The sequence below is a fragment of the Athene cunicularia genome (genome assembly GCF_003259725.1).
Source record: "Athene cunicularia isolate RWA chromosome 4 unlocalized genomic scaffold, athCun1 chr4_part1, whole genome shotgun sequence".
NCBI classification, from domain to species: Eukaryota; Metazoa; Chordata; class Aves; order Strigiformes; family Strigidae; genus Athene; species Athene cunicularia.
Window position 1 is genome coordinate 9908479 of NW_020799098.1, and position 12929 is coordinate 9921407.

The 12929-nt window shown below is 44.3% G+C and overlaps 1 protein-coding gene across 1 annotated transcript in view; it reads left to right on the plus strand.

Annotated features, from left to right (window-relative positions):
• Positions 1-9696: 9696 nt before the first annotated feature.
• HGFAC (HGF activator) overlaps positions 9697-12929 on the plus strand; it is a 41951-nt gene continuing 38718 nt past the window's right edge. Inside the window, exons 1-2 of the mRNA XM_026847041.1 lie at positions 9697-9765; positions 11303-11357. Of these exons, the coding sequence (XP_026702842.1) occupies positions 9700-9765; positions 11303-11357 (121 nt within the window). The 5' untranslated portion in view covers positions 9697-9699. The remainder of the gene's footprint in view (positions 9766-11302; positions 11358-12929) is intronic.

The following is a 12929-nucleotide window of genomic DNA, read 5'->3' on the forward strand; positions in this document are numbered from 1 at the left end:
AGATTTTGCTGCCATTCATTGCAACAACATCGTATCAGTTTATACAATGAAAGGACTCACTGCAGTGCCATAAGATTTGATTTTCCTTGCTAGACAACTGTGTACTTGACAGGATTAAGCTTTGTGTGAGCAGAAGAAAGTCCAGTTTAATTCAAAATAGACAACAGAGCTGATCTGAAACTCATGATTTCTCTTTTGGGAGCATCCAGTTAGGATCTGCTTGCCTAACTTTAGGTGTCTACTCCAAAGCTGCCTTTGTATCTTAAACATGGATGTTACTTTACATATATGGTAGAGATATAGTTAATGCTGTCTATGGATGTAAAGAATTATTTGTTTAATACCGTCCATAGATATAGTTATTTGTTTCATCCTCAAACTGAAACATATGTTTGGAGGGGTGACTTGTACCTTAAATTTCACTCTTGTATATTTTCTAGGTCACCATTACTTATACTGGGAACCTGGATACCTACCTCAGATGTAAATAGATATCCAGGAGGTCCCTAAAGCTGGGTGGGGTGACTGATCTGCCAGTTTCTTCTGATGTGTGAACAATGTAAGTCAATGACAGCTCAGATTGTTTCTGCGGCAATTACACAGAGCAGCAATTACATTTCTGCAGCAATTACAAGGAGTGGCACTGGAGTTACAGGGAAATGATGGGGAAAAAAAAAAGAGAGAAGGAAATACAGGGGGGATATTGGCCACACTGCGAAATCTTTAGCCTAAGCCCGTTGTTGAGGCCAGCAGTGAGGTAGTGACAAATAACTTCCAAAGTCAGGATTTCTGCAGTGAGGAGAGGGCTGCTCGCAGGGAGGGACACCAGGTTCTTCCTGGGACATCTCTGCCTGCCTGACTTTTGGGAGTGTGGGAAAAAGGGCCTTTAGATTTTGTCAGGGACAGCATCCCTATTGATTTGATGAAAAAACTGTGCAGCAGTTTCCAACAGGATGAGAACAGAGGGAGGTAATAGAGAAGAGGAGGCCATCAGTACTGGGGCTTTTATATGCAGCGAGAGGGGAGCCCTGGCGAGCGACATCCATGTTCCTCTCTCCAGGAGGCAAGTTTATCACTCTGCCTACCCGTTATGCTACCAACTTTCCAAAACACACCCTGAGACATGGGACTGAGGTCCAAGGGTCCTGCTCCTGCGTAGGACCAGGAGCTCGGCAGCAGGGAGACCGAGGGGAGGAGCTGGAAGTGTCCCTTAAGAGATTTGCCACCAGATTTGTGTTGCAAATACCCCAGGAAAAGCCTAGGCAAACCCTGTGCTAGACTAACAGACTGACAATACAGATTGATAAATTGAAGGTGAGTATCCTTATGACTGCAAAATCCAGTGTCCACCCAGCCCTGCTGGCCCCAGGCAGCTGCTGCAGTGACAGTGAGTGACAGGGGCTCTCCCTGTGCAGGGTGCAGCTTTAGCAGAGGGCACCTCATTGCGTGGCTTCCCCTGGTCACCATAGCCAAAAGGTTGATCAGTGGGTATCACCTGGTGCTTCAACCCTTGGCATATTAGTTATCCGCAGAGCAGAAAGTGAATGTTTAATAAGAGATGTGGTTTCCATTTATATATATGTATATATGAAGAGAAAAAAGGAAGATGTATATGTATACATATACAGACAGGTTTCCATACAGGGTATTACTAGGGCTGCAGTCAGAATAATTAGAGCACTATTTGTGAACTCTGCTCTCCACCCTACCATAGGAAATAACCCCACAGTCGAGGCAGGCTGTGGGGCTGGTGTCCTTCCCTGTGGGGCTGTCTCTTCCCCGTTGGTGCTCTTTCCCGCTTTGAAAGGGAAGACTTCAGCTGCCTTCAGCTACAGGAGTGGAGCCACCTTCCCTCACACATGCCTGACTTATAGACCATTTTAAAGCATGCCATGGGGGCGTCTAATATGCTAATGAAGAAAGTGGGTGGAATAGCAGGAATTTGAGCACAGCTAAAAATGTACATGCCTAACAATTGCAAATCAGCCTGTGCTGAAGTTACCTAAATGGGTTGGCATCGGTGGAAGGTGGGTGCCTCTACACCTCTTCTTGTCAGTTTTCAGTGAGCACACGGCTAAAAAAAAATCATACGCCTCTGTATATGGGCCTACTGTTTCAGCTGGGGTTATCAGCAAAGGTTTATATCAAAGTCCTTGAAAAATACAGTTACCTACTTTCCACTCTTATTCGTATTGTAGGAGGAACAGTCTCCATGCAAACACATCCTAGACTGGTTGCAGGCATAGTATATTAGGTATGTCATGACATCTGGGGGGATGAAGAGAACTAAGTAGCATCTTGAAATGGACTTCTAAAATCTTGGTTAGTTTTTGCAACTAGATCCATGTCTGGGGTGTATAAATGAAGGTTCTGCATGTTGTGGCTTGTAGCAGAGCTTTAAATCACTCACAGATTTGTGTGATTAGGGGTATAAAAATCACAGTCCAGTTTTGTTTCTGCAGCTCAAGCCCAGCTCTTCCCATTGCTACTTTTATATGATTTGATTTTTCAGATCAGAACTAAAAGTTTTCTGGATGCTTAGAAGAAACATTTGTAAGCACAGCTGCAGTTAAAGGCTTTTTAAATATCTATCTGCAATTACAGTGGCTGAATCTGGCCAAAAATGTGATTTCACAGAGAAGAAAGCATGAAGCCATTACAATGTCAGTCTACACAAAGGTGGTCAATTGAAAAGAGAAAAATTGCAGGCAGGATATTATCTGATACCACATCCTGCCAAGGCAAAACCACCCATGCCAATGGGAAAAAGTATACAGGAGGTCGTGCTTGCAGAGTTGCAGCCTGATCAGTATGTTATATGCCTTTTTGTGGTAAATTTTAGCAGGAAAAACTGGTGCAGGAATGGATTAAATGGGGCTACAGCTGCAGAGAAAGTACAAAAAAAATGAGGAGAGCCTTCCTAGGAGTGCTGAGAGCAGAGGAGGGGATGCCCCACCGAAGGCTGTGCCTTCCAGGTGCTGTGCTGGGGAGGGTCCTGTGCCTGCTCCCGCAGGACGCAGACGATGAGGACAGGCGGTGAACCGCTGGGAAGGCACTCACAAGTTCTGATACTTGTAGCTGAAGGTAGGTACAGCTCTGAGTGTGGACCCAGTGCTGTGGGAAGAGAAGAGGCCAGTGGAGAGCAAGACCACAGAGGCCATGTCTGAGGGGCAGCAGTGAGATAAGAGGGCAGAAGCAGCAGATTAGCATCAGAATGTGGGGCTTGGTGTAGAGCAATGTTTAACACACCAAAGCCAGCTGGAGGAATCATGGGGAGAAAATCCAGGAGTCCCGGGGCAGGTCCATCTCCATGGGGAGCTGTGATGGTAGCGTGAAGGTCTGCAGAGATGCTGAAGGAGGGCCCCAAGCCCTGTCGAAGGCAGAGGCAAGAGGAAGACCTGATAACGCAATGAAATTGTCTCATGCATGGAAGGAAGATGTTCACTTTGCTGCTGTGTGCTGATGAGGCAGTGGAGGCTGCTGGCAAGATTGTGGGACAGGATGGGACATCCACAGCCAACGTGTTGGGAGTGGGAATGAGGGAATGAGATGAAAAAAATAACATGATAGATCTGAGAACAGTTTCAGTCCCTGGAGAGAAGAGAAAGGAAATCAGTGCAGAAAACCCCAGAGCTGTGAGCTCACAAGTGAGGGAAGCCAGGAGAACTGCTAGAGATGCTGGAGGGGTGTGGGAGGTGAGAGGAGTGAGGAGGAGTAAACATTTGGGTGAAGGCGTATCTTTCTGTCCCAGGATTATCTGCTAAGCGCAGCAGCACCAAATCCATGTTTGCTGGATCCCAGCTGCTCAGCAACCAGCCTTTGGCAGCTGCGCTTTTACCAGCCTCACTGCCTCTAGGAGAGGGGAGGATGGTTTATACAAGGATTTGTTTGCTCTGTTATGGTGTGGCAGAGGTTACGCTCAGCTTGGAGACTGTGAATATTAACAGCAAAGTCTGGTGGAGGATGTACCGGGATTCCAATGCTCTCTGAGAGCCAAAACCATGTCAATTTTTTCCCCTGGGATTTCTAAAGCTGCCAGGGGGAGGGGGGGTAGGGTGGGGGGTGACACTCAGAGGTGTTTGCTGTTGCAGTGTAGCTATGTGGAAAGCTGGGTGCTACACTGTTTAAGGCCCGTATGAATAATCAACTTTTCAGTTTGATTTGAGCCAAAGCTTTTCTTTTTTTTTTTTTTTTTTTTTTTTTTTTTCTAGCTGAAATAAGCAAACAAGCAAAATTATTTCAGCTTTCTTCCTTTGCACATGGCTTTAGCAAGAGGAACTCAATGTCTTTTTTTTTTCTAAGCACCACTCTGGAACAGAGAAGAGGAAGTGGAGGCTCACTTTTTGCCCAGCGATGGAGATGCTGGCTTTGGATGTGAGTAATCTGATGGAGGCTGCACCTTTTCTTGAGACAGGTCTGACCCACACCCACCTGTGTCAGGGCAGCCCTGAGCAGTAGGTGTCAGAGGCAAGGGGAAGGGCTCCTCAAGCATGCTCAGTGTTGCTGCACTGCCTTACTTTAAAATCTTTGAAAAGTCACTAGGCATGGATCCCATGAGTATTGGCCTCAGTTCTGGTGATTATGTTATTCATTAAGTAATAGGGACAGCTCTGTTTTGGTAATGGCTCCCAGGACCAGCAGCAGAGAATCCCATCTGACTATGACAACAAGGTCCGTAGCATGGTTTGCAGGTCCCCCAGATGAAAAGAGAATTGGGAGGGTTTCTGCATCAGTCTCATGTTGTCACTGAGTCACTTGCCAGTACACCAGGAGCAGAATCGCCACACATGATTGCTTGCATCCTACCACTTCCTGAAAGACAAATCAAAATTTGTATTTTACGTGCTAGAAATACTTCTAATTACTTCCAATTGACATGCGCTCATCAGGTTGTATAAACATTTCAGACATAGCACACTTGCAGAGACATCTAGCACAAGTTCCTTGTGCCGACAATGCTGTAGCCTGCAACTCTCTCCTTACCTAGGAAGCTGGTTTGGGCTTTGTAACAATAATGTCAGCTAAAGCCTGGAAATCAGCTCATCTCAAGGAAACAACACTGCCCTGATAGCTGGCTAACATATCTTAACTTCACAAAGCAAGAACCTGGCTTTGAAAGAAAACCTTATTACAACTGTGAGAAAGCATGAAAGGTTGCAAAAATACATGGGGAAATCAGTCATAGAAAAGATTATAGTTTTTCTTCAGTTTTGTAGTAGCTGAGTGGTAGATTTCTCAGAAACGTTTACAATTGCCAGGAAATCATGTAAAAACAGAGAAGATATGAATTTGCAGTCATGGGACAACCCTCCCTCCCCCAGTCTACTTGATAGCTGGTACATAGAAATGAACGCAGATGGATGTGTAAACTTGTCTTTTCCACTTATGTCTAGTGAACTAATTGATGGAAAAAAACCCCAGCAATTTTATTATTTCATATTGGTGGCTGACTCAGTTAATTTACTTTTTGTTGGTATTTAATGACTTAGGATGTTTTTATATAATGTTTCATTATTACTAATTAGTTCAGAGTCAGGTCTCAGTCTGGACTTTTATTAGTTATTGTTAAATTTAAAGAAATAAAAAAACATTGCAATGTGGGAAGTGAGGAAAAGGCAGACGTATGAGGCAGCATTATCAGTATGTGCTATACCCCCTACAGCAAGGATTTCTGTTTCTTTCTGCTCATTTATTGTGTGTTTATTTGCCTTTCCATTTTCCCATGATGATGACAATATTAAGGGAAAAAGGCTGAAGCTGAAGGATTTTAGCCTTTGATACAGAAGGATTACAGCCTGCAAATATGAAAAAGAGTTCCTAGTCTTATTTGGAAACCTTTCATTGACTTCAGCAGGAGCGGAATCTGTTTCCAAATGCATTTGGTTTATGTGCGCTCCACAGGAAATGTTCAATGTTATCTGCAGCAAAGTTAAGAATCAGGATGTGCCTTTCTTCAAAAGGAAAATGTAAGTTTCTTAGAAAACAAGAACCAGACTTTAGCTGCAGTTTCACTTGTGGGATGAGCTGCAATACAGGCTCCAGGCCTTAGAGCTTCTGTCACCCCAAATTCAGGTCTTTCTTCTAGCTCCTATTTCCATACTTCCTCTCTTTTATATATATATATATACACACACACACACACACACACCCCCTTCTATATCTTCATATTTATATTTATTCATACTTATATTTGTTTAGTGTTTTACAGAGCTTCATCTGAAATGCGCACTAAATGAAGTCCAAAATCTAATGCTAGAGACTTTATCTTGAATGCTATATGGATTGTTTTATCTTCATAGTTTTTCTTGTTGTTATGGTATTTTCTCCATACACACCTGACTATTTCCTCCCTTTATGGAAAGTTTCCTTCACTACACTGGAAATAATGAGTCACAGATGAATTGGTTTGAGAAGTTTAAGGAGAGCAGCTCTGTGGGCTTGTCAGCCTGACCCATGGAGTGATGGTTTTGACCCGCTGCCCTGGGTCTCACAGGCTGGTGGGTTCTCAGCTGCAGAGATACAAACCAAGCAGCACCTTCTCCCTACAGCAGAAGACATTTCTCTCATGGTAGGCATCCCCAGAGGTCTTAACATGTAATCTGGTGATATCTGAATGGGAGAGTGGCTCTTTGTTCTTTGGCAGAGGCAGCGGGTTTCTGCGGGCACCGACCATTCGATGCTCTGCGTGCTGAGGGGGGGGTGGCTGCCTGCACCGGTTCTGCCTTCATCTCTGGTTAGTTTGTTCCTGAGGTCAGGTGCAATTCCCATAAACCGTCTAAGCACCAGCGATTGCAGCACTGGTGTATGTGAATAAATAAAAAAAAAGGCTACGCTTGCTGAAACTCACTAAGCTCTGTGCTGCTTTTTCCCCCCTTATTTTTATTATCTTCACATTGGAAGCTCTGTGCATTTGGATTTTTGGTGGAGAGGCTGCGGAGTCAGGAGCGAACACATGTCAGGGTAAGGGATAGCCTCCCTGCTTGGTGCCTCTCTGCCTTTAAGGCCATTGCCAGCTCACCCAGGACTGTGCTGCTGGATGGCTCTATCTGAAATGGCATAAAGCCAGCGGAGGGGATTCACACATTTCAGCTCTCTTTCCCTGGGTTTGTTCTCCGACTGTCCTGCAATGAACACTTCTTGTGCTGCTCATGGCCAAAAGCTTCGCATGATGACACACAAATATCTGCAGCCAAGAACTCATTTTTTACCCTTATAAGCTCCCAAGTGACCTAAACCCTGTGAAGTTTATAAGAATTCAGTATCAAAGCTGAATCTTCAGTTGTCTGAGTAGTTTCTTGCCAAGGAGATACAATGTTTCTCCAAAAGAATATGTGGCATGCTTCATTTTTACAGATTCTACCAAAAGCCTGAGAAAGGCAGGCTGATTCTTTTCTCATTATAAACAGCTGAAGGAATCACTGGTCATTTAACATAATTTGCAAAAAACCCACACATCAAATTTTGCCTTTTCTCTATGACCGTAAGGTCTGTTCAGACACCTCTCTGCTGAACCAATGCAGGCAACGTACATGCAGTAGTGAGGGTTTTTCAGTGATTCATATCTGTCTGAACCCTGAAAGCACTGTTCGGCCATTATTCAGACCTTACTCAGGGGTAATTCCCATTATATGTTGGTGCTTCTCTGGCAGCTGTTGCAGCTCCTGGCTTTGATGTCTTTTACGTTTTGTTAGCACTGTCCTATCTGTTGAATTGGCTTCTGGTGTTGGTGCTTCATCCTTTTCCTTATGTTGAGGAATCAGTCTGAGCTGGGCCTCCCTAGAAAGACACTCAGCCACTCTTGCTTGTGGCTCAATGTCTATGAGCTACAGCAACTGGGAGCAGACACAGAATGTATTATTGCTTTTTTTCTTTCTTACTTTTAAGTATACAGAAATGCTTTCCTACAACCTGCCTTGATCACCACAGACACATGACGTTTCTGGAAATGGATGGAAGATTGTATTTTCACAGCTTTAAAGTGTCTTTCTCTTCCCCTTGCTGTCTAGTCCTCTCTCCCCCACCCTGCTCTTTCAGCAGAGCTTTTGGGAAGTCTGGATGGAGTAGAAGCTCATGGGGTTTTTTTGCTCCCTTTGCACAATTTCAGCAGCCTGGATGGTAAGCAGATATCTACAAGCCATTGTATAGGCATTACTAGTTTGAAGCCTGATGACCTAAGTCAAGAATGAGGGTAAGAAGTGGAAATCTATGTTCTAGCTTTGCCAGGTGTCCCCAGACAGATCAGACTGTCTGTATATCCCATTTCCATGTTTGAAATGAGTTAAAATATAACAGATCTATTCCACAAGTCTGTTGTGAAGCTTTATTTACTTCAAATCTTCAGACCATAAAAAGCACATAGAGGCAAAGTATTTTTTTCTGCTTGTTTGCTCTTTGATGGATTTTGGGAAAAAAATCCCAAATTTGCTTGGATCCTGCTGTTTGGAACCTTGCTGACAGTAGGAAACTTTTGTCCATAAATCTGTGTATGCATAATTGTACTAACAAGAGCTATTACTATGATGATAGACACAGCAGTGTGATAGCACAGCCAGTGGAAATCCCCTCCAACATTATCAAGCATCATGGCAAAATTGTGCTGGGGTAGCTCCACTGTACCACTTGGCCCTACTGCCATGGTCTTGTCTTGTTGGGTAAAAAAAAAATAAATAATCAAATCACATCTCTTCCATAGCTGTGCTTGTGAAAATTCAAAAGGTAGAGGTCTACCCTTAAGAAGTTTTTTCATAAGAAGAAGACTTATTTAAGTCTTAAGAAGGACTATGGTATTTTTTCTGTTGCTGTGGCTCTGGAGATTTTGGGTGTGAAGAGGTGTGGTCCCTGATTGACAGGACATGGCTGGCAAAAGCCTTGAGCATAGACACTGTTGTACCAGCCAAACCTGTGGATTTTGGTTGCGGGGCAAGGTGGGGCTGAAACAGACTCCACTGGTGAAATCTCAGTTTTAGCAATACCCTCTGCAGCCCTATTAGAAATGCTTCTGCAGTACAGCTATCGCAGCCAAGCACTTAGAAGACGGAGATGGCTTTACTCAAGCAGCTACAGAAGGGAGCTTTTTAGTACACAGAACATTTTGTCAGAGTAATGTCTATTTTCTTTCTTTTTTATTTTCCCAGTCTGCTGCTGAAAGGCTGCTGTTGTAAGTCACAGCTGTGCAGTAACCACCTGTTAATGAGTAATTCTTGTGCCTGATATCAGCATTGATCTGGTCCATATTTTGCAATGTAGTGTCATCTCCTGAGTGGGCTTGCTTGGAGCTCCTTGCTATTGCTATGCCATGCTTTTAATTAGTTCCCCCCCCCCCAAAAAAAAAATATATATAGGAAACATCTGGATGGTAAGTCGTCTCTGATTACAAGCAACATTGGATCAGCTTCTGCAGGTGCTGTTAAACGCTCACTGAGTACACCGGCGATCATCTCCGCGGGTCAGGCTCCTTGCAAACTCTTCACTCCCTGGGGTTTAGGTAGAGTATCTTGCTACATGTCGTTCCCATCTACCCACAAAGACATTAATGATTAACAACGACAACAGCTCTGCTTGCTTAGAAAACGAAAATACCCCAAAGTCAAGTAAATCACAGTCTCTTGCAAAAGCACATTGCTGATTCACCCTCCTGCTTCAGCCCAGCCCTGGAAGTTTCCCACTGCCAGGCAAAACCTTCGTGACAGGAGAGCAAAGATGAAAGTCTGTGCTCTTTTCACTCTTGTCTTGGCTCTGACTCTGAGCAGTGACTGTGCAAGGATGGTAAGTCTGATTCTTCTGTTTTGGAGTGGTGGATCACCTATGTGCTGGCTGGCAGGACAATGTTGCCTTGGGGTTGGATGAGTGAAGCTGCCGACCAGACTGAAAGGAAGAGCACCTCAAATAAAAGACAAAAGGGATTTGCTAGATGAAGGCTCACAACAGTGCTGACTAAGCAGGGGGCCTGTAGGATATCTGGTCCCATATGTATCTGCATTTAAAGAAACTGCTTACATCCATGTCCTACTAGAGAGGAAGAACGGGAGGGGAGAAAGGGCCACAAAAATGGAAATACTTTGAAAATGCATCTCAGAAATGTGTTGACACAAGCAGGGACCTGCAGTAGTGTGGAAGAAGAGTGCTACCCCACCAGACTTTACTGCTACCTGGTAACTGAACATGCCAGCTTAGGTAACCTTCTCTTTTTCAAACCTCTCCTTGCTTTCATGCCATGCCCTTCATTGGTTTCATTGTGTGCTTCGTGTCTTCTTTTGGATATGTCTGTAAGGCACTTGCAGCACTGCTGAGCGTGACTCTGGTGGTTTGACTTCGCTGGTTTGTTTAAACCCCACCACGGTCTGCCATCCACCATGGACTAGCACTGCAGCTAATAGCCTGGCCCCTCAGTTGTGTGGCTTTATGATGAGCTGTATTTCATTAGCTAGGCCAAAACTAGCTCAGAGGTACTTAAATGATGTTCTAATCCTAACTATCCCAGTGAAGTACAGAAGTATTTCCTTAGATATTGCAGGTGGGAGCAGAGAAGAATATTCACTTTGCCTAGGAAAAGATCAGCCCTGGCTGACGCTGTTGGAGACTGCTCAGTGCTGGCAGAGTCAGTGTAGAGTGCAAACCCAGTTCCTTCCTCAGAACTATTCAAGCCCTCTGTATATATCTTAGCAACAGCTTTGTCTTATGCCTTACCTGTTATGTCCCCACTGCAGGTCTATGTTCATGATGTGCCGCTTCTTTGACTGTTTTTGTGATATTTTTCTATAGTTCATCTGTCAGCACCTTTGATGGCAGCAGCACTTTATGTGTATTACCATTTTTTATTATTTCCTGTGGCTTAAAATCAGCTCAGCCTACTGTTCTTTGCTTGCTGATAGGCAAACCCAAATAAAGTAGAGTTTGCTTTTTTAACCAATGCCCCGGGGGATACAGCTAAATGGCAGGAAAAGTCAAATACTGGGATATTATTTGTAACTGTGAACTGGCCCCAGAATGCATGTATGCTTCCTGCTGAGAGAAACAGGTGATGTGTCCCTTGGCAATGGAAAGGTATAATGGAGCAGAGCTTTGGCCTTTTTTGTGCTGTGCTGGGTTTTCCTGGTTTGAGACCTTTCACAAGCCAGTGTTTATCTACCCTCTTTTACCAGACTGTGCCCCAGCAAAAATTGCATGCAAATAATGAGATCTTTGCAAAAGCACTGGGCGAAACACAATTTCAGGGCACCCTGGAAAGCATGTTTGTCTCTATAGGATGGTTCCCAGAGTGAATTTGTGTCTCCAATCCACGTTCTTTTTTTTCTCTTTGTAGCACTACAAATCTGGGGCAGCAAGAGGCTCAAAACATGAGTTCACTCGCCCACAAGGTACAAAGTCAAATGCAATAGGTTTCATGACAGTAAGAATGATCTGCCTGTCTGTATCCATGCTGTGCAAGTCAGTAGTAAGCCTGTCTTTGTTTCAACATGAATAAGGATTATGGAATGGTTATGCCAGTATTAATTTCTGTGTAGAGGGGAATTTGGGATTAGCTCAGGAATCTCGGGTAATTTTCCTTCAGGTGTGGATTAATGGGAAGGTGCTGATGGGATTTTAGTTTGTCTCAGTTGACGCGGCTTATATTCACTCAACATGGTGTGGCTGTAGATGTGCAACTCCCTTTATTTTAATCAGAGCTGTGTCTGCCCTGCAACTTTGAAGTATATAAGCCCTTTGTATATATAGGTTCAATTTCTGCTGCAGCCCTTGATCTCTCTGTGGGAGAAGGGTTTTGGCCCCATGCAATATTCTGGGTGGCATTTTTGTTGAAGACACCAAGAGAAACAGATATCCTGGCTGTGTGCAGGCATTGCGGACTTCCATTTTTTAAAGCTTTCGTTGTCCTGTGCTTTTGCTGTTAAGAATTACATGATTCAGGTCATTAGTGGTCACTTTATAGTTTAGAACAGTCTTGAATAGACTTTGGGATGCAATACGTCTTCTGAATAGATGTATTTTCTCAACTCCCCTAACTGCTTATAACGGTAGATGCGGGGAGCTGAGCACACACATGACCAGTGTGATCAAGCAATGCCCGTTTATTACAACTAAGAAAGCCCTTTCATAATGTTCTCCTGCACACGTGAGTAACATGCAGTACAAGTCCTCAAGATTGGACAGTTAACTTAGCCTGCGCTTTAAACCTTCTTATGACTGGATAAAAAGTGCCACATCAGCCTTGCCAGGCACCTGCCTCGGGTAACTTCCTCTTCCATCCCAACCCCTTCCGGGGCCTGTTTGTCTCATCGAGTTTCTCCCCCCTCATTCAGGGTCACATCCTTATCGCATTCTTGCTCAGCTGAGGCTCTTATCAGTCTTGTTCTCATGCAGGATTGCTCATATGTCCATTCTCTCACAGAAAGTCTTCTAGAATCCCAACAGGTGGATATCAGACAGAGAAGGTCAATATTTGAACATTTGCTTAATTAGTTCAGACAATGAAAATCAGGCTTGGAAAAGGGGTAGCAGAGGAGCCAGCAGCAACTATTTTATATTGACAACCGAGGGGACTGTTAGGATATATAGAATGTCCATAATACAGAATCACAGAATCACAGAATTGTCTAGGTTGGAAGAGACCTTGGAGATCATCCAGTCCAACCATTAACCCAACACTGACAGTTCCCAACTACCCCAGATCCCTCAGCGCTATGTGGACTTGACTCTTACACCCCTCCAGGGATGGGGACTCCACCACCTCCCTGGGCAGCCCATTCCAACACCCAACAACCCCTTCTGGAAAGAAATGCTTCCTAATATCCAGTCTAAACCTTCCCTGGTGCAATTTGAGGCCATTCCCTCTTGTCCTATTGCTTGCTACTTGGTTAAAGAGACTCATCCCCAGCTCTCTGCAACCTCTTTTCAGGGAGCTGTAGAGGGCGATGAGGTCTCCCCTCAGC